The sequence below is a fragment of the Oratosquilla oratoria genome, chromosome 9 (assembly GCF_046742065.1).
Source record: "Oratosquilla oratoria isolate Oo_2021 chromosome 9, ASM4674206v1, whole genome shotgun sequence".
Lineage (NCBI taxonomy): Eukaryota > Metazoa > Arthropoda > Malacostraca > Stomatopoda > Squillidae > Oratosquilla > Oratosquilla oratoria.
The window spans coordinates 56829408-56851907 of NC_134785.1; the positions used below are offsets into that span (position 1 = coordinate 56829408).

The 22500-nt window shown below is 40.1% G+C and overlaps 1 protein-coding gene across 2 annotated transcripts in view; it reads right to left on the bottom strand.

Annotated features, from left to right (window-relative positions):
• Positions 1–2983: 2983 nt before the first annotated feature.
• LOC143028437 (salivary peroxidase/catechol oxidase-like) overlaps positions 2984–22500 on the bottom strand; it is a 33794-nt gene continuing 14277 nt past the window's right edge. The window contains exons 2-15 of one of the 2 annotated variants that reach the window (XM_076190531.1): positions 20677–20819; positions 19613–19895; positions 18832–19032; positions 17946–18169; positions 16660–16830; positions 13753–13926; positions 13444–13562; positions 12277–12379; positions 10517–10714; positions 9599–9741; positions 8558–8725; positions 7667–7869; positions 6624–6793; positions 2984–5608 (exon numbers count right to left, since the gene is read on the bottom strand). In XM_076190531.1, the coding sequence (XP_076046646.1) occupies positions 5397–5608; positions 6624–6793; positions 7667–7869; positions 8558–8725; positions 9599–9741; positions 10517–10714; positions 12277–12379; positions 13444–13562; positions 13753–13926; positions 16660–16830; positions 17946–18169; positions 18832–19032; positions 19613–19895; positions 20677–20819 (2512 nt within the window). In that variant the 3' untranslated portion in view covers positions 2984–5396. Of the gene's footprint in view, positions 5609–5642; positions 5783–6623; positions 6794–7666; positions 7870–8557; positions 8726–9598; positions 9742–10516; positions 10715–12276; positions 12380–13443; positions 13563–13752; positions 13927–16659; positions 16831–17945; positions 18170–18831; positions 19033–19612; positions 19896–20676; positions 20820–22500 lie in introns of those variants that run through there. The other variant, XM_076190532.1, reaches the window with a different exon arrangement.

Consider the following 22500-nt stretch of genomic DNA (forward strand, 5'->3'; position numbering starts at 1 on the left):
ATTCCGTAATTCAAACTCAAAAATCTCTTAGGCTGCTAACGGGATCAAGTCAACAGCCAACTAGGCGCTTTGTATATCCTCACTCTAAGACCTTTTTTCCACGTTTTATTTATACTCTTTATATTATCCGGATAGAGGTCAACGGCGAACCCAGACCACGTGAAGGCGGTGACGTCGATTCTTTTCCGATGTTGACGGTGGCAGGTCGTTGCCACCTCCAGTTTCCGTGTTTGTTGTGATCTTTGTGTTGTTACTCTCTTTCGCCGCGTTCCTGTGTGATGTGTTCCTTCTTCCAGTAACACTACGAGTTGTTATCCCTTATCAAAGTCTATCCCTTCATGTACATAGCGAGACATCAACAGCAACAGGATCTAGCAACAACGCATGCATCCGTTCTGGCCGCTGGCGATCGCCTTCCCTCGAGTGGTTGGTTGCTTCGTATCCCACGAAGCATTCCCCTTCGGGATGCGATGGGAGGAGGTACAGCAACAACCACTCAGAGTTACAAGGGAATGACTGTTGTATTGTTGAGGGGCGTAGCATGTAGAATACCATTGTTCCAAACAACAGCTGTGAATATTTCGATTGAGGTTATTACAGGAATCCATGAATAATAACCATAGATATTTCAAAGTGGTAGTATAGCAAAGAACTGTAGCATCGGGAGCAATGGCAGCAATGGCAGCAAAGAAAGTATTTAGCAGCTGAAGGCAATAGCAGTTATAGACAATCTTGGTTGTTGATGTCTTTTGACATCATTTAGTCTGACACCACCTGATTTGATGTAGTATTTTGACGTCAGCCGGCATGTAGTAACCAGAACTATGTAAACCCTTGACATCCTTCTCGCTTTCGTATTGCATACCTGGTCTGTGACGTCACTAAAATCAAAATTTCATTTTCCTCAAGAAATTATGTCACTTTGCTTGACGTCATCTGGTTCCACATCATCCGGCAGTGCGTCACGTGGTTTGATGTAGTATATGACGTCATTCTATGTTCCTCTCCATATTTGCAAATAAAACAAATTTCATGCGAGAGTTGTTTTGATTTGTATCCCTTATGATGTAAATCACCTGATTTAGACTGAAACTCATTTGTAATTCTTGGACTTGTACAGTTAAAGGATTCAAATAGATTATATATATGTATATATATATATATATATATATATATATATATATATATATATATATATATATATATATATATATATATATATATATGTTTGTGTCATCTTCAGCTCAGTCTACTCCAAGACCCCAGTTCAGTCTGCTCCGAGACGCCAGCTAGTGAACTCATTTGCTGCCGAGACACCAGCTAGTGAATACCTCTTGTAAAGTTTATTACTTCCGGTGAGGTTTATATCTTCGAATAATGACAAATGATTGTGTTGTGTTTTTGTAATTGTATACGTATAGCGTTATACAGTTATAAGATAAAGTATAGTGTTCTAGTAATTTAGAATCAAAACAGTAGTCTGTTATTGTACTCCAAAGGTAGGAGTAATAGTATAAGGTAAGCACAGTAAGCTTCGTGTATTTATTTTATTTAGTGACCGCTTTTATTTCTTTTGTTGATTTATATTTTCTCCTTGCCATTTGTATTGCCAAAGGAGGAGCAAAATGGTTTGTGAAGGTTGTATGAACCTGGAGGACCGACTCAGGATGTGTAAGGAGGAAATTCATTTTCACAAGAGTGCGCTCTGTAAGAAGAGTGAATCCTCCCCACAACCCAAAGAGCCTTCCACTTCTTCCACTTCTGTCACTGCCGTGAGCGAGTGGCACTCCATGGGGTCCCGTTTGTCGAGCCCGCATTCGGTAAGCGGGTGCCCTGCGGAGCAATCGCTAGCTCTACCCAATCGTTTTGCTCCGCTGAAACATGAGGTGGCTAAAAATCAGGAGTTCTTGGGGGTGGGGACTCCATGGTGCAAGGCTAAGACGACATTCTGTAGCGGAAGACTATACGACGTTGCAAGCCTGTATGTCAACCAGTCCGTGGGATTGCCGATTGTGCCCAGACCATCAGGGAGCAAAGGCGGACGAACTCGGTTACGATTGTTCATACGGGAAGTAACGATGTGGGTAGGGTGAGATCAGAGGAACTTGTTCGGAATTACAAGGTGAAGAAAGATTAATAAAAGAGGTGTAGAAAGCAAAGGTGGAATGAGTGAACATGAGGGGCGACCTAGGATGAGATGGATTGATGGGGTAACAAGGGCATTGGGAAAGAGGGGAATATCTGTTGAGGAAGGACGGGAGAGGACAGAATATAGGTATGAATGGCAAATGGTTGTGTATGGATGATACTGTGATGCATGAGGGGGAGTGGATGGGGGATGGGAGTTGAGGGAGTATGTGTGAAAAATAATTTGACGCAGCCCAAAGGGATTTCTCCCCGTCTTCTCCATTTCTGGATGAGGGGACGGAGAGGGGGGCGGTCGCCGATTTAATGAGGCGGCCTTGCTGTGAATGTACTGTGCCTTGCCACACTGCTTCTAACCCAGGGCAGTGGGCGAGATGCGGGGATGACCCATCATCCAGGAGGTGCCAAGATATAAGGGAGGGAGGGGTGGATGGGATTGGACTATGTGGGGATGGATTGGGTGGGAGTGGTTGTTATGGCTTTGTTTTTTACCTACTTCCCTTGTAAAGGGGGAAAAGCTCTAAGTATATGTATGTATCTTCATTATTGCCATTTTGATAACCATCCTCGTGGTCATCTTTATCATTAATATCAACAACAGCATCTATATAACCGTCAACAAAAGCAGTGCAGTTTTTCCACTTAGCCATTGATGTTCGCTGGTCGAGGGGGTTAGTGCGTCGCTACTTGCGGCGGAGGTGGAGGTGACAACAGTTCAAACCTTGCCACCAACGAGTTGAACCAAGGGCATGGCTCATTAAAGTCCTCTGTAAGGGGCACCGTTCTAGCCTCCTGAATAGAAGCTCAAGTAAAAGGCGGATGAATAAAACCAAACACAGAAACGAAAAAAATCGTTTATTAAACAAGAGAGGACTAGCTGTCACATACGCGCACCCAACCCCGTTTCTGTTCCTCTGGCTGCGGTCCCTAGTGCATCAGAAAAAAATAATAATCATAAAAAAATAATAATAATAAAAAATCTGTCCACCCAACCCCGCCTTCAGAATAGCGGGAGACTTCAACGAAACGTGGCCTCCTCGGCTTGGAGATTCCTTAAGACTATTCCGTGTTATCGTAAAGAAAAAAAGAAACCGAAATACCGTGGACCTCATACAGTGTCCTATTTTATCTTCAATTTTATCTTGTGTTAGTTTTGTGAGGAAGAGGAAATCCTTTACTCAAATTAAAGTCCACCAAGGATTCTCAAAAAAGGTCCCGGAGACTTGAGAGCTTAAGTCCATGGAGTTGTAATGAAAAACCTGACATTTATCATGAAAGAAATCCTGAACTGAAAGCTTAGCCAAGTCAAGATCGGTCACTCAATTGCTTCCCCCCGGAAAATACTATCTGGAACAAAATTAAAACCCTTGGCCTCAGTGTCAGATTTCCTTGGTAACCATGGTAAAAAAGAAGAAGAAAGGAGAGAGAGGAGGTACTGAGTAATAAGATCTTACTAAGATCTTAGTAAGTGGGTTCAGATGCGCTTGATAAATGCATGGATTATGGCAGTGAACGAGACAGACACACATTGTCTGATGGCTGCTTCCAGAAACCAATGGTTATTTTCTGACTTCGTGGCTGTTCAGGTATGTCTTTTTCAAAGACGTCCCTTGTGTCTTTTAAGATAATGGAGTGGAAGTTAGATAAGGATGTTTTGGGGATTTCGTCTCGCCTCTTTTTATCCTTTCATGCTTTACTTTACATAGCCATAGTACCCGTCAAGTGAAGTCGGTGACTATAGAGCATCATCCCTGTCAAAGCTTTCGAAGACGGAAATTCACAGACGCAATGTTCGTCGGTGGCAGAGCTGGGAAATGAGTAAGAGGGAAAAATGTAGAACAAAAGAATAAAGAGAGGCGGGGGTCCTCTCAAAATCAATTTCTATCAACGAGATACAATCTCAAACATAACTGTGCACAGGACATAGCAACGCCAAGCAGAGGACAGGAAACAGGTTACTTGATTCAGATCCAACAAGGAAACTTTATCAAAATACAAATATATTTCTTTTCTTCCTCTACTTTATCGTAGTTAACGTTTAGTACAATTTTTACAATAGCACATGACCGCTCCCTTTAACAAAATACATCTTCGTTATTTGAATCACATCGGAGATAACAATGTCTGCCTTGATGAACTGAAAAAGGGAGATTCATCCACGCTAGCTTCGTTCATCATAAAACATAAGAATGAAGGAGACTGCAAGAGGCCATAAGGCCTACACTAGGCAGCTCCGTATACATCATTAACATTTTTGGCAGTGAACGTAGGTTGCTTCTTGTTTGTCTTTCTCTCTGCCAAAGTCGTAATTAATCGCGCCTGTAATAAATTGTTGAATTGTACCTGGTGGCGACTCCACATTGAAAAAAGACCCAACCGTGTTAGTTCGAATTTCCAAAGATGAAGTGAGTATAGTGAGAACCCTACGCCCGAGGGCGTTGAGTACCTGCGGCCGAAGCCGTCACCTTTGCCCTATTATGCTCTTGGACTGTTGGGGCAAGTCATAGTCAATGCTGGGAATCGGAGGGAAGTGCGGGATTCGAACCCAGTACTTGGCAAATGCGATACCGATTGTACCACCATCGCATGAGAATGTTTTGTTTGTTGTAACAACATCGCAGTCATACGATCATTATACTTGTTTACAAAAAATTATGTTATATTTATAGCTTCAAGCGACCACATCTCAACCAAGACTAGGAGGATGGCCCAAGGTATTTTGTACAATGAGGCAATATATCATTTTCGTAGATCTTACTCAGTTTTCTTGTTAAAACACTAAGAACAAAATCTGTACAAGGAAATTACCTAAAGAAAAAACTCGCGTTGTCTCCCAGTTGTCTGGTCAAAAAACATACATCCACCGATATTGTCTCCTTTCAAAATTGAAATTAATCATAATTTCATTCAGCACGCTGGGTTTGTGGTCAATACTGGATGTTGCACAGCGCATTTCGAAGTCTGCAGTCTCGAGAATGATAAATTCCAACAAATTCATGGTGATCGACTACCCTAAATAGTAGAAAATAATAACTCTCTCAAGAGTATACCTAATTGCTGATAACAAGATACTATGCCGACTAACACCAACATATATTTCTTTTCCTCTGTGATCATGACAATGCATTTGCCATCACAGAAAAAAAAATTACATTTACCAACAAATCTAATTCATCATTTTGTAAAAACAATTCTTTTTTCAACAAAACACAAGAACCACACATACACACTCATACACGTTTGATAATCTGTTAATCTTTTTTTCCATAGTTGTAGTTCTCTAGAGGATCATCCTCTTGCCACGGACTCAGGTCGACTTTCGGGATCGCAATGGACGCGCAAGGAAGTCTTGGGTTTCCTGTCTCGAAGTGACGAAGGGGCCATCGCTGAATGGCTGTCATTCCGTCAATATTGTTACAGAGGATCCTCGCAAGCGAAGCCTTCCGGATTTCTACAAGTTGATCTGGAAATGTAAGACAGAAAAATTAATTGATGATTGGAGAGATCCATTACTAACCATTTCGCTACAGTGGAATTCTCTACACAATTTGTGGAAACAAACGCAAAGGAGATAGACTCTCAATATTGTTACAAAGAATCCTCGCAAGCGAAGCCTTCCGGATTTCTACAAGTTGATCTGGAAATGTAAGACAGAAAAATTAATTGATGATTGGAGAGATCCATTACTAACCATTTCGCTACAGTGGAATTCTCTACACAATTTGTGGAAACAAACGCAAAGGAGGCAGACTATCCATATGGAGTAATGGGATGCTAGCCGAGATACAGGATACATCGTTGGGCGTGATTTAAAGTAACCAATTTTGAAACACATAGGTGTAAGTAAATGAAATACCAGAGAAAACAATGTGAGCATACAATATATTTTGGTTACTTAAAATTGAATTATGGTTAGTAATAGTACTACTCAAACTAATACTACTAGTACTACACGACTACGGCTAGTAATATCCGTAGTATTAATGACGATGTTAACTATAAAATGACAGCAGAAATAACATTCTCTTATTCAAATTGTAAGAATGATTACCTGAACCCCAATGCATTTTCTGTTGTAGACGCTCAATTTAAATATAGATTTACACCAAACACAGGATATTTCATTGTAATTAAAATAAAAATTTATACGATAGTACAAACATGTTAGACAACACTAGTCTTTGTTAAAAAAAAACTATGATAAGTAAAATACAATATTTCTTCTCTGTATTCAATTGTGTACTAGTAAAACATGGCGACTCTCTCCCTAGACTTATAAAATAATTTAACTTCTCATGAATTATAATAATTGCTGTTTTAAGCTTCACTGACTGTAAAACCGTGGTTAACAACTTTAGATTGTTATTTTTGTTTCAGTTTATGACTGTTTCTATGTCAAGTTTTAATATTCATTTAGATAAACATCTAAGAAATACGTTGTAATGTAAACGGAGTGCAACCACGAAGTAACAACTTACTTGGAGTGAACTTCGCGGGGGAGTCACCGTTCTCGTACCAGAATCGATCTCCCCTCTTGAGACGCACGAACTGGTCAGTTAGGATGCAGGCGAAGGTAGGACCTACTAGTGCGTCCTTCATAGGCAGCTCGGCCAGACCTCCTGAGTAGAGGTCGATGTCATCGACGCTCCTGAAGAAGAAACAGAAATACGAGGTCTTAGAATCAAGTTAAAGTGAGTTCCATTGGGAAAACTCGCCAAGAGAAAACGACGCTCCTGAAGAAGTAGAAGAAGAAGAAGAAGAAGAAGAAGAAGAAGAAGAAGAAGAAGAAGAAGAAGAAGAAGAAGAAGAAGAAGAAGAAGAAGAAGAAGAAGAAGAAGAAGAAGAAGAAGAAGAAGAAGAAGAAGAAGAAGAAGAAGAAGAAGAAGAAGAAGAAGAAGAAGAAGAAGAAGAAGAAGAAGAAGAAGAGATCTTAGAATCAGGTTATAATGAGTTCCAATGGCTAAACTCGCCAACAGAGAACTTTTAGTTCTCAACGAGGTCAGATGTAGAAACAATGAAAGGTTAGTGAGTAAAACAAATACCCAAATAAGCAAATGAGCAAACAAAATAAAATTACATGTATTGCTATGTATTTGTTAGGGGTTTATACATATGAATCTTAAATCATGTGTCTTTTAAAAGTATTAACTCAATACTCTACCAGCCTTCTGTTTTGTACTTGCATTGAGGTTGGATGCAGCGGTACTTTTTGCTGGGCTAGTGAAAATAGTGATATTAGTATGTTCACAAACCGGTGAAAATAACATCGGCCTTTAAGAAGTCGTCTTTAAAAATCGATGTTTTGTATGTCAGCAGATTTTCAGGAGGCTCTGTACGTTTAATAGGAAGTATGAGCTTAGTGTGAGGTGAACAAGATTGGACAAAATCAGGCCTTGAGAAAACACAACACTCAAACGCAGTCAACACGCCGCAGTCGACACACATATTCACACTCAACACACCAATGTGTATACTCGCTTTCTCACACATAGTTGCGTTAAACACACACAAGAACACCCACTTGTAGACTTTGGATAAGGCATCGAGGGCACCTCGGTCCATGTCCTGCCTGAGGTCAGTGAAGTTCAGGGCAGGAGGGAACCCACACATCATTCGCCATCTGTTGTAGGGAGGGATTCCGTGGTCGCGTCCTCGCTGAATGTTAATAGCCACCAAATCGAGGCCGTATTTGGCTCCGCGCGCCTGGAAGAGGCGATGGGTCACCTGCCGGGAGAGGAAATAAACGTGATTAGATATGTTTTGGCCATTACTCGTATTTTTACCTAGTTGTATTTACCTAGTTGTATTTTGCGGGAAGGGGAGCTATGCTCGTGGTATCCCGCCTTTGTATCTCGCAGTGTCTAGTTTGCTTTTAAACTCATGAATGGTTTTTGCGCATACTATTTCATTGTCCAGTTTGTTCCAAGTGTCCACTACTCTATGTGGAAAACTGTTTTTATTCAGTTCAGTATGTGTGTGTGTGTGCGTGCGTGTGTGTGTGTGTGTGTGTGTGTGTGTGTGTGTGTGTGTGTGTGTGTGTGTGTGTGTGTGTGTGTGTGTGTGTGTGTGTGTGTGTGTGTGTGTGTGTGTGTGTGTGTGTGTGTGTGTGTGTGTGTGTGTGTGTGTGTGTGTGTGTGTGTGTGTGTGTGTGTGTGTGTGTGTGTGTGTGTGTGTGTGTGTGTGTGTGTGTGTGTGTGTGTGTGTGTGTGTGTGTGTTTATGTCTGTGTGCGTTCGTTTGTGAGTGTCTGTATATGCAACAAAACGCCGGAAACCCGTGTTCAAACGCGCAAGAATATAATCATCACGAAAGACAAACTACGGAAGGAGAGCGCTTTCGTATAATTATATCCCTGGTGCTCGGTACAAGGTAAAACACTGGTGAAGTCAACTTGCTACCCCCTATCAGCTCACCTGAGCGGAGAAGTACGTATCAACAGCGCAAGACATTTGAGCGATACTGCCGCGAGCGTAGTCTCCCATCACGCCTATGTCATAGAGTGGGAACGGGTTGAAGAGCGTCTTCTTGAGCTGTTGGAACGCCACGTTCTTGCCCTCCTGATCGATCTTCTGGACAAGACCCTGTGAAGAAGAGATGAGGAGTTTGAGGTACAGAGCTGCAACGAAGTTCAAAGGATAAACAAACGATGAGAACCTTAAGGTCTTCGGAAACGTTGTATTAATACAAATAACTTAAGATTTGTTATATACAGTTGGTACGTAATACGTCGAAAGGGGGGGTATAATTAATGTATACGGTAAGATATACGACACAGGCTTTGGCCATCATCGTTATAATTCTACCAAAAGAATATAATCAAGAATGTTTTAGATATTACAATTTGCGCTTTAAAGCACTAGTTAGGGTATTGGCAGGGTTGGTATAGGTGACTAGGCTTTTCGTAATGTAATGGCTCTGTAAAAAAAAAAAAAAAAAAAAAAAAAATGAATAAATAAGTAAATAAATAAATAGATAAATAATAAAAAGAATAAATAAATGAATAAATGAATAATATATAAATAAATAAATAAAACGTTAAGTGAATATAAAGGGGTGGGCATTTAATGAACCAGTAAGGGTATACAAACTCCACTGCCGGTCCCTATTGTGAAAACACTCTCTCGCTGCATTGCGTGTGCATTGTCTTACATTAATGCAACACAAGTAACAGTCAAAAAATTTATTATTATCATTATCATTATTATTATTATTATTATTATTATTATTATTATTATTATTATTATTATTATTATTATTATTATTATTATTATTATTATTATTATTATTATTATTATTATCATTATTATTATTATTATCATTATCATTATTATCACTATTATCATTAATATTGCCATTATTTTTGTTATTATGTTAAATCCATGCTCCTAATGTAGAACATACTCATCACCAATCATAATCATCCTGCCCCCGTATGGCCGATTTATGCTACCTACCTGGATCATGCTGTGTCCGAAGCGGAATGCAGCTGCAGCGAATTCATTGGAGATCCCAGCGTTGATGGAGGGGTCGTAAGAGAGGAGGAGGTGTTTACTTCCCTCCAGGGGGCTCAAACGCTTCGCTTTTGTTAGCGTTGGACCTGCACGAGAAGAAACGAAATCTCACTCATTTGACCGTTAGAAGTTTCGTATGACGTCAAGTCGCCTACCGGATAGACGGAAGACTATCACTTGTAAATCTTGATGCCCAAATGCAAAAGGATTTCTTCCTTCCAAAGATGGAATATTGGAATGGTAATGATAATTATGGTAATGTTAGAAGTTATGGGAATGGAAATGGTAATAAGAATTACAATAGAAATGTGATATGTATACGCAACAAACACAAACACAAACACACACACACACACACACACACACACACACACACACACACACACACACACACACACACACACACACACACACACACACACACACACACACACACACACACACACACACACTTAAGTATTAACATAGATTCGGCAATATATGAGGTCTTAGCTCTCATCCGGGAGGGTAATAGCGGTCGATCACGAGTTCTACACATGATCCAATACCATAGAGGACTGCACACACACACACACAACGAATACACAAAAGGGAGTAGAAGATGATCAGTAAAGGACATTCTACACGACATCACCAATTACCCGGTGCTAGCAAACCCCCCTTCCTAAATAAATGAATAAATAAATAAATAAATAAATTATATATATATATATATATATATATAAATTAATAAATAAATAAATAAATAAGTAAATCAATCAATCAATCAATCAATCAATCAATCAATCAATCAATCAATAAACATAACACCCTTACCCGCTGCTCTTCTCTGCTCCGACCACCCCGGCCTTGTTTACCTACCGAGAACGCTGGGGATGTATTCGTGGTAGGTAATGTGTTGTATCTGAGCCACAATGATCCTTCTGGCTTCCTGGAAGAGCCGCTCATCGTTCCATTCCGGGTTGAGGTCTTTGAGGGTGAGGGCCATCGAGTTATGCTCCCGAGCCCAAATTGTATGCATCACCGTCAGCATAATCTGTTCGTTCACCCGCGAGTCACCTGCGTGACAAAGAAAATGGGAACTTTTTGAATTCAACCGTCCCGTGTCGACTGCACGGCCGACTGACCCCTTTAGACCAGCGTTTCTCAACCAGGGTTCCCCGGAACCCTAAGGTTCCGTAAAAGGTTCCTAAGGGTTCCGCGAGAACAAGTGAGATAAGCTAATGCATTTTCCATTTTTTAGTTAATTTCATATACGTAATATAATCAAACACGCACGACATATTCTTGGTTATTGTAATGATGTAATATAGACATCATCCTATCTAACCTATTATTACGATGACAATAAAATGAGAAAGATATGGTATATGTGTTTTGTTTTGTTTTTGCGCAGGGGTTCCTTGAGACATGCAACATGCAATATATTTTAAAGGTTACGCAAGGGTAAAAAGGTTGAGAAACGCTGCTTTAGAGAGTGTCAACACTGCCTTTGTATCGCGATTTAATGGCTTCTTCCGGATTGGTAATATGATTTTGTGTCTGGTAAAAGAAGCAAATTAAGTTTTTTGTGAGTAATGAAGGTCGCAGAAGGAACATAACGATGCGATTAACACAAACGAAGTATTTTATGTGTGTGTGTGTGTTTCTTTGTCAAGCCATTTGGGGGACGTCTGTCCATAAACGGGACGTAAGTATGAATCATCTTAGTAACCGTATTTTGAAAAATTTCCCACATCTGATCTACAGGTCTTTCGCTTAATTTTGCATCCCAATCTGTAAGCTGAAGCTCCTGACGTAGTCCTATGAACTGAACTTTACTGAAATCAGGTATTTTAGATACACAAATATCTATTTTTTTAGCAGTTTGAATCTAAGTTGTGATCACTACTTGCAATAGTTTCATCAACTTCTACATCGGTTATCATGCTTTCGCGGCTAGTGATCAATAGATCGAGTAAATTTCCATGTCTTGTGGGCTCTTTTACATGCTGAACTAAGTAATTGTCACCAAGAAAATCTATCAAACGACTACCTATATGGGCATGTTCAAGGGTCATCCAATCAATATCAGTATAATCTAAATCCCTAATTATCAATAAGTCCCGGTTGCAAAAACTAGACAGTTCTTAAAACAACATTTTGTCGTCTGCTAATGATAATGTCTTTGGCCTATATATTACACCTACATTCATTTTTGTCCATTTGTTTGGGTTAATTCTACCCACAAACTATCATATGCATCCTGTTTCACTTTCTCTAAAACACAGGCATGGACATTGCTGGGATCCATCCCCAAAATTAAAAATTAAAAATGCATTCCAATGATTACCTGCATTGCGAGGTGGTTGGACATGACAGTCTTTGTTGCAGCTTTGAATTACAATATCGTATATCCTTGTTGACGTGTCGAAGAAGCCTATATTGTTTTAAGCTGGGCAAATTTAGATTTAAGAAGGAAATAGGCAAGAATTGGTTCACTAATAGGGTGGTCGACGATTAGACAACTTTATGGATGGGGATGACAGGTGGTGATGGATACGGAGCTGCCTAGTGTAGGCCTTATGGTCTCTTGCAGTCTCCTTCATTCTTATGTTCTTACCGAACTTCCTACTACTCACCTGACTGGAAGCAGTACCGATGCCAGCCCATCTGGGTTTTCAAATTGCAACCGTCGTTTGAGTCGTTGCTGGGAGGCAGAAGTTCCCGTCCGTCGTCGGTCACCTGGGATAGAAAGAGTTGACTGGGTTGAAGGAGGTCATGGACATTAGATGAAACAATGAATAGAGGAAGTATTAAATAGAAATAAATAGTAATAAATGATTAACCCACCACACCAGGTGATTATCAAAGTTGAGGTGCTCACTTATGAAAAGGAAGATGATGAACGGTCTGAGCAGAAGAAGACTGACGCGGTTAGTTACTACCTCACGGTAAACAGAAATTGTCCTTAAGAGAAGGGTGGTATTATTTTAAATTCTTTGGGCTTATACTTGAATTTCCCGTCCGCCATGACATAAAGTATATATAATCAATATTTTATTACTTTGTACAATTTATACAATAATGTCACACTCAGATGCTTTTCACATTATAAGGGCTATCTTGTATGTGGCCATATTATTTACAATATATAATTTGATTATAATGGATACGCACAATGGTTCTTACATTACAGTAATTTGATTTCACAAAAATGCTATGTGCGTTAAGGGGACACTGTAGTAATGCCGTGTTGCCACAAGACTATGAAGGTCGTATTCATAGAGCTTTTCGCCAGTCCTAGCAAAGTTTCTCTATCGCTAGAAAGTATAATTTCACTAACTTCATTTGTTATGTATACGAAAATCAACTGAAGATTTGACAGATAATCCTGTAAGCTAGATAAACGTAACTAGAAAGCCAGGTAAAAAAATTGTACTTTCTTTTATATGTCTTTCATCTTCCCATTTCCCTCTCCTCTCCCTCCAGTACCCGTTTCCTTTCCCCAAAATCGCTTCATTCTTCCCGTTTTCTTCTCTGTCCCATTTCTCTGCACCCTGACTCATCTGTCGTCTTATACTGTATAGACACCACACACACACAGAGCTAGTCCAACACGTTCCCACTACATGCAAACCCCAACCTTACACTACAATCTCCTGCGACAGAAGAGAAAATACTACCGACCCTCCATGGTCTCCCCTCTTAAGGTTCTCCCGAGATGGGAACAGTTCCCGACACATTGCATGAAAGATTGCGACTAAATCTCCCTTCTTTTTCCTCCTCTTCGTCCTCCTCCTCCTCACCTGGGTTTTCAGGAGGCCATCAGTGTGCTGTCTTAAGTTATCCATCTCCTCGGATGTCGAACCGTAGATGATGGAACCGTCCAGGTAAGCCGTCAACTGGTTCAATTGATCTCTCGGCCCTGGAGGGTAAGAAACCGACATGACGTCACAACGTTACTCACAGGAAGGTCGGGGTCGTGCGGGTTAATATGACGAGAGCGGACAAAATGGTAGCTGAGACGATTCTTCATGTTGATGAAGTCACGGGGAACAATGACATAATAACAGAAATAAAGAGTGTCACACAGAAAAGACACAACCATGACTCACCAAGTTCACAACGAGGTGCTGGAGCCGACCTGGTGAATTCCATGCAGGTCTTGTTGAAACTGCTGTAGAAACTGTCATTCTTGGGTATCTGGATGGCGAGGCACTCCGGATGGATTATGGTGTCGTTGTTAAGAGCACCCTCAAAGCAACACTTGATTGTTTCACCCGCTGGGCCTGAGGGAACACAAGAAGTTATTAAAAGGTGGTGTATTCGACCCTATAAACACGAAACATATGAACGCACCACTAGACCTGTTCAAAAAACAACTTTTTCATATTTTCATATGTTACCAGTATTTTTCCCCATGTTTATGACCTGAAAAAAATTACATCCATTTTTATCTAAAATGTATGAAAGCATGGAGTCTGAAGATTTTTGCTATCTATCATACCAAAAGGGCCAATTTTGAGGTATATTTAAGCGTATTTTATGGTATAATTTTTCATCTATTTAAGTAGAGCAACAAGTTAGATACCAAATGAAAGAACATAATCTACTCTACATATAGCAAACGTTAGAATTGATTAATTTTTCCCGTGAATTTTAAAAGATATGAAATTGTTGAAAATCCTGAGTTTTTTGCTAACCATTTAATTTCATATTGTTATTGATGTTGGGCAATATTTAACAGTAAAAATGTAAGTCCAGCACAGAAACTCGATCCAAACCCAGAAAAATATCCACAAGATACTTCACAATGGCCTCGTCCTGGATGTTCTTACCATGAAGACGCCGTGACTCTGACATTCTCAGGAGAGTCATGGAATGTGATGTCATCTGCAATACAGCTAATCGTTTTGGCTTGTCTGACAATCAAGTTAGTGCCCTAGTTTCTGCCACCTTGAAAGTTGGCGGGGCTGATCTGGACAAGTTAATCATTTCTAGATCGACAACACGTCGTAATAGAATGATGTCCTAGTACAATATCATCCAGAGCTACATAACAGAGTTCAGTGAGGACCCACCCACCCCCAGCTTGCTACTCTACACTGGGATAGAAAGATGCTCAGAGACATTAAAAAAATGTATGTGTATATATATATAAATATATATATATATATATATATATGTATATATATACATATATATATATAGATATAGATATATATATGTTTGTATATGTATGTATGTATGTATGTACATTTGTATATGTATATATATATATATATATATATAAATATATATATATGACATATGTATGTATTTATGTACATTTGTATATGTATATATATATATTTATATATATATCTGAAGAAGCTCTGTTAAGAGCGAAACGTCAGTAATTAAAACTTCAACGATTCTTGGTGTCTATCTCACCACCCTACCACTCATATATATATATATATATATATATATATACATATATATATATATATATATATATATGTATATATATATATATATATGTATATATATATATATATATGTATGTATATATATAATATATATATATATATATATATATACATATATATATGTATATCAAAGATATTCTAGAATGACTAGTCCACACTCATCATCAGTATCCTGGAGAAGCTTAGGCTAAGTTGGACGCGCTGACAGTCAAAAGATTTCGGAATATCTTTATTTCTCTCTTTTCTCTTTTTTTTTTTTTTATCACTTGCCATTAACCCTTCTCCTAGAGTGGCGTGGAAGTGAATAAGATTACTCGATGGCAGTCTGAATATCAGGAAAAGTACTTCTTGGTATTGTCGAATTCGAAAATACGACATGACCGTTATTTGCCCTGACGTGATTTTGAAATGTAACGGTCAAAAGAAATCCGATTTTACGAGACTGTGTACATCTTTGGGTTTCACACAAAAATCCCAAGAACTCCCAGATTCATTCGGGTCTTTAGCTGAATATCACACTGAAGGAAATAAATGACGGTCAGACAGAAAGACAGAAGACAGGAAAATAGACAGACAGACAGATAGATAAACATACGGAAAGGTATAATGAAAGATAGACAGATAGACAGACAGGCAGACAGGCAAGCAGACAGACAGCCACACAGACATAGACAGAGACAGACAGTAAGAGACAGACGGTCAGACAGACAAATACCGAAACACAGACACTGACAGACAGACAGACAGACAGACGCTGACAGACAGACAGGCAGACAGACAGAGATAGACAAGCAGACAGACAAAAGCAGACATACAGACAGACAGACAGACGCTGACAGACAGACAGGCAGACACACAGAGATAGACAAGCAGACAGACAAAAGCAGACATACAGATAGGCAGACAAAGAGACAGTCAAAGTAAGACAGACAGACAGACAGATAGACAAACATAGACAGACAAATAGACAGACACAAGCAAAGATGGATAGAAAGACAGACAGAGACAGACAGATGGACGGAAAGACAGACAGACAGAAACAAGCAGTCAGATAGATAGACAGATAGACACCTAGGCAGAGACAGAGACCGATTCAGACAGACAGGCAGGCAGGCAGACAGACAGAAACCAACAGTCAGATAGACAGACAGACGTCTAGGCAGAGACAGAGGCATATACTGATAGATAGACAGACAGACAGACACAAGCAGACAGAAGCCAACAGAAAGACATATAGACAGAAATAGAGACAAAAAGACAGTCAGACAGACATATAGGCAGATAAAAACACAGACAGACAGATATACAGACACAGACCGACACACAAATAGCCAGAGACAGACAGACAGGTAGACAGACAGACGCTGGCACACAGAGACCAACATACAGAGATAGAGACAGAGACAGAGAAATAGAGACAGAGACGGAGACTGAGACTGAGACAGAGACAGAGACAGAGACAGAGACAGAGACAGAGACTGAGACAGAGACAGAGACAGAGACAGAGACAGGGACAGAGTCAGACCGTATGGACAAATGGTAAACACTGACCTTTTGTTTGTGCCGTGGCAGTGATGTCATGGTCGACGAACTGACCCCAGGTCATGGCCAAGTGAGTGTAGGACTTGGACTCTGCGTGATGACCCGTATGGACCCCTGTGCTGACCTGGCGGGCTGAGGGCAGCTCGGATTTGGCCACTGAGCGTCGAGGAATTGAGACTCCTGGGGGAGTATGTATGAGAATGAGTTGGGGAGGGAGCGTAGATTATAGTCTTTTTTTTTTTTTTTTTTATTCCTAATTGCATCCCTATTTCTTTTACTTCTTCTTCTTCTTCTTCTTCTTCTTCTTTTTAGTATCCCTGGCCACTGCAGAAGAGACTTTTGTATGAAATGTATGAAAGTGAGTTGGAGAGAGATCATAAAACACTTTTTTTTTCTTCTTCCTTGGTTGTAACCAAATACACTGGGTGCTATTGCAAACATTCGAATCTGAAATAACGTGTCAAAGTTGTGCAACTATATTTCAGTTATTGTCGTATTCGTACAACTTAGTTTACAAAAAATACTTTTAATATAAGAAAAATACAATGTGTAAAAATATATCATTCACTTAACACTGAAATATGTATAAGTATTTTTAGAAAGCTACGGTTCAAGTTTGTGTCCACATTTATACATCATAATACAATTTCTCCCAATCACAGGATAAGAAAAACTAATTACATACAAAATTGATTAAGATAGAATAAAAGAAAAGAAAATATAACAAAATTTAATTTCTTTGCAAATTATTATGTCGGGTTTTAATCTACCGAAGAAAAATCTTACAATCACATGGATTGGTTAGAAAATGAAAAATACAAAGTGTATATATCGATTGATTGCAGATGCGAGGACCACAGAGACAGGCACACACACACACACACACACACACACACACACACACACACACACACACACACACACACACACACACACACACACACACACACACACACACACACACACACACACACACACACACACAGACTCGGTGGCGCGGTTGATAGAGTACTGGACTGTCAGCACGGAGGTGCGTCAGCACCTGGTTCGAATCCTGCCCAGGGCCGAAATTATTTCGGTATCGCTGCGCTTCGGGTCGTTACTCCGACTCTCGTGGGCGGGGAGTTGGGTGTGTGTGTGTGTGTGCAAGGTCATAGCATTACCCATAGATCGGTCATACGAGCTCTGAGCTCTCTTCCGGGAGGGAAATAGCTGTCGATCACGAGTCCAACACGTGATCCAAAGACCAAGGTGAATACACGCACACACTCATCTCCGTGGTCGGGACAACTTACCGTCATCATAGATAGCAGGCAACCCTCTCCTGAAGGCGGTGAAGGAGGCACCCCACAGGGGATTTTTGAGATTGTTGCACGATCCGTCGGCGCTACGGTAGAGAGCCTTCTCGTCACATCGGGTCGGGTGCGATCTCTGGTTTTCCGAGTCGCAGTAAGGCGAGGCGCCAAGGTCCGCCATGCGCCGGGAATCCATCGTCGACTGTTCGCGACTCAACTTCATCCTGAAGAAGAGCAAGGCGAGGAAATGTGAGTACCGTCTGTTGTCTGTGTGTGTGTGTGTGTGTGTGTGTGTGTGTGTGTGTGTGTGTGTGTGTGTGTGTGTGTGTGTGTGTGTGTGTGTGTGTGTGTGTGTGTGTGTGTGTGTGTGTGTGTGTGTGTGTGTGTGTGTGTGTGTGTGTGTGTGTGTGTGTTAGTGTGTGTGTGTGTGTGGTAGTGTGTGTGTTTGCAAACTATCGAGTGTTTTTTCATATACAGTATACACTGACAAATAGTTTACTAACAAAAAATTACCTCGTGGAATAGGAGGAAAAGTGTTTAAATGGAGGATAATAGCATGATCAGTGACAGAAAACAGCAGGGCATCATTAATGGTGTAAAATTCAAATGAGGAAGTGTTACTAGTGGAGTTCTCCAGGGCTCGGTTTTGGGTCCCTTGTTGCTCATTATGTATATAAATGATTCGGACAATGGGATTGTTAGTGAGCTTTCGGACGACACTAAAATAGGACGCCAAGTTAGGTCAGGGTAAGGCGCCGGGGTGCTGCAGGAAGATTTTATTTCGTAATACGGACACGGAGATGGATACAGTTCGCAGTCCCTAATGATCCTTTTTCTCTTTCACAGAACGAACAGGAACTTGCACACAATCACGTCTCCCACCTACCTCCTGCCGATCTCCTGTGTTGCACGCTCCATAAGGTACCCCTGCTTTGCCATGCCTCTGACAATGGGGGAGGTCTTCCTGAAGGAGTGCTGATGATAGTGTGATGGAGTTCCCGGCTGGAGACTCATGTTCCTGGCCTCCATCCTTCTTTCCAGTTCGTCTCGCCACTGCTCGTCTCTTGATCCGAAGGCTAACGATTCGCTGGAGGAGAGAAGGTTGAGAGTTACATGAGGGAACGAAAGGCGAGGTCGAGCTTACATAGGTATGGGTGTGGATAACAAAAGAGTCCTTTTTGACGAGGAAGGAGATGGGCACAAAGCGTGAGTTTATGAAACGTAAAGAAATGCACACACATACACACACACACACATACACACACATACACATACACATACACACACACACACAAACACACACACACACACACACACACACACGAGGACATGAAAAGAAACTCAAAAAGGATAACAATAGAAGAGATCTGAAAAAAGAAATAGTTTCCCACATAGGGTGGTGGATACCTGGAATAAATTAGATAAGTAAACATTGTCTGCCAACATTATTCAAGATTTTAAGAAAAAAAAATTATGCTGAAAGATACAAAGACGGGTCACCCCGAGCATAGCTCACTTCCCGTATAATACAACTAGGTAAATACAACTAGGTAAATACAACTAGGTAAACACACACACACACGCACACACACACACACACACACACACACACACACACACACACACACACACGTTCACACGTGTACATGTACACCAATTCTCTTTACCTGAGATCCCTGTCTGTAACATTGGGCACAGGTTCTGGCATCCTAGCCCAGTTGAAACCATCGTCCCTCGGGAACAAGGACCTGTCATCGCCTCTGGCCCAGTTGAGGTCCTCGTTCATCATCATCTCTTCTTCGTCGACGTCTTCATCTCCGCCGTCGCGTTCTTCAGGATCACTTCGGGAGTCTTGCGTCGTCGTAGGTGGTTCCGGGGTTGACGACGGGTAGTCCTTGGCGTCTGGGATGACCGGATTTTCGTCCCATCGAGAGTTGTACCAGTCTCTGTCTATTGGGGAGGAAGGGAGGGAGGAATGCGGCGAAGAATGAATGATGGGTCCACTTTACCCTATGAGTAATTGACTTGTATATTTACTCTATCAATTGCCAATCAATTTTATTCAGCTGGAACAAAATATTTTCTTCGTTGTATATTGTATATTCTTCTGCTTAGCACGTATTTCAACGAGATTATTATTACTGTGAATATTATTCCTGTGAATATTGATATAGTAATATGTTTCCTCATCATGAAATTCTGCCAAGATAAGCAGCCTGTAACTGGTACGTCACTGAATGTTACTCAGAAATAAAATTAAAAGGAAATGAGGAGGTCAAAATGCCATAATATTAAATGTGTGTGTGTGTGTGTGTGTGTGTGTGTGTGTGTGTGTGTGTGTGTGTGTGTGTGTGTGTGTGTGTGTGTGTGTGTGTGTGTGTGTGTGTGTGTGTGTGTGTGTGTGTGTGTGTGTGTGTGTGTGTGTGTGTGTGCGTATGTGTGTGTTTGTGCGTTTGTTTGTGTATGTATGCGTGTGTGTGTGTTGTACTTAAGAGCTATTCGACCGTTGTTCATTGATCTCTATTTTGATTTTAGATCGAGATTATCCAAAATCTGATCGATCATGAACGCCTCAACTTGATCAAATTGGCAGTACCTTTGAACATCCAGTGAAACAAATTCGACATTATGCAATTATCTCTTCCGTTCAACATTATCACAGACGTGGGCTACATACACAAACAAACAAATCCATTATAACGCTCTCATGCTACACGTACACACAACAGACCTCTTCGAGGGAAGGGAAGAGCCATCAATGTGACGAGGGTCCTGTTTGTTGCGGACATTGGCTGAGGCTCCGCGTTGTTTGTAGCGATGCTTTGCCCAATGAGGACTGAAGCGAGTCCGACGAGGCTGATGATCAGCAACGTTCTGTGGACAAACAAATGAATCGACTGTTAGTTCATGCGTTTGGTGTCAACACAATTCTGTGGACAAACAAATGACTCGACTGTTAATTCATGCGTTTGGTGTCAACACAGTTCTGTGGACAAACAAATGAATCGACTGTTAATTCATGCGTTTTGTGTTCTGTGTGTATATGGGGGTGGTCGGTCAGTGTTACACATAGAATAATCAGTGTCACACAAGGATAATGAAGGATTTGTGAATGTAAATCCATATGCGAAAGGAATAAAGACGAAACGTCCTTCAACGTAGTCAAGACTTTTCACCACACTTCAATTGTACTAATACAATCTCAGTCTATCTTTTAACTAGGAAACTCGAAAAAAAAAATCAGGAATGGCTATTCTAGCTACTATAATATAACTTCTATTCTAGATTCGACGAAGTTATGTATTCTGTACAGCCTTCAAAATCCAGTTCTAACTCCACCTCAATGTCGACTTTATACTTGGGAATTGTTTACCCTTGTATGGAGTGCATTATCATGACTGGACTGACTCTATCTATCTATCTATCTATCTATCTATCTATTTATCTATCTGTCTATCTATCTATCTATCTATCTATCCATCTATCCATCTATCCATCTATCCATCTATCTATCTGCCTATTCATCTACCTATTTATCTATCTATCTATCTATCTATCTATCCATCTATCCATCTATCCATCTATCCATCTATCCATCTATCTATCTACCTATTTATCTAACTATCTATCTATGTATCTATCTATATATATCTATCTATCTATCTATCTATCTATCTATCTATCTATCTATCTATTCATCTATCTACCTACCTATCCATCTATCTGAATGACAGCCTTCAACGTTTCCTTGCTACCTGCTGTGTTCTTTTCTTTTTCTTTTCTTCTCGGTTATTTAATTTTTCTATTTTCACAATCATTCCTCAGAACTTAGTAAATCTGCACCTCCCCTATTCAGGAGATAGTGCAGGACTTTCAAAAAATGCTACACTCCTTTTCTGTGAGTCATAATAATAATAATGATAATTTTATTTGGCATTGAATCAATATACATGAAGTGCAGATATTGAAAAGAACATATAGTTTGAAATAACAATTACAATTCCCGAAGATAACACATTGTAGTCCTCATTAGACTGTTTTTCTACACTAAGTTACACAGACAACATACGCAGGGGTTAAGGGGACCAGATACAGTCATGAGTAATACCAATCAGTACACATATGACATATTAACATTATTATAGATTTGTCCTTTCTTTTCATAGGAAGCTCTAAATCTCTCTTCTCTTTTTCTATATGTATATATTTGCCGCTCTTTGAAGCGTGTTACCAATGCATTAATAAGTAAACAAATAAGTATGACCACACACACAAGATAAATGAGTAGAAGGCAAAGTTTGATAAGTAAAGATAATTAGTGAGACGGGATTAAATGAATTAAATGATTATATGACGGAAGAAAAACCAGACATAATGGGAATTATGGAGGCGAAATTAAAAGTTACACTACCTCCAAATAGTGTTGGACAAGGTTTATATAATCAGTGGATAAAAAATATAGAGAAAAACAGGGTGGAGGAGTCATGTTTTTGACTAAGAAGGGCTTAAATGTGACAAACATCACAGAAGGAAATAATAATGTGGAATTATGATA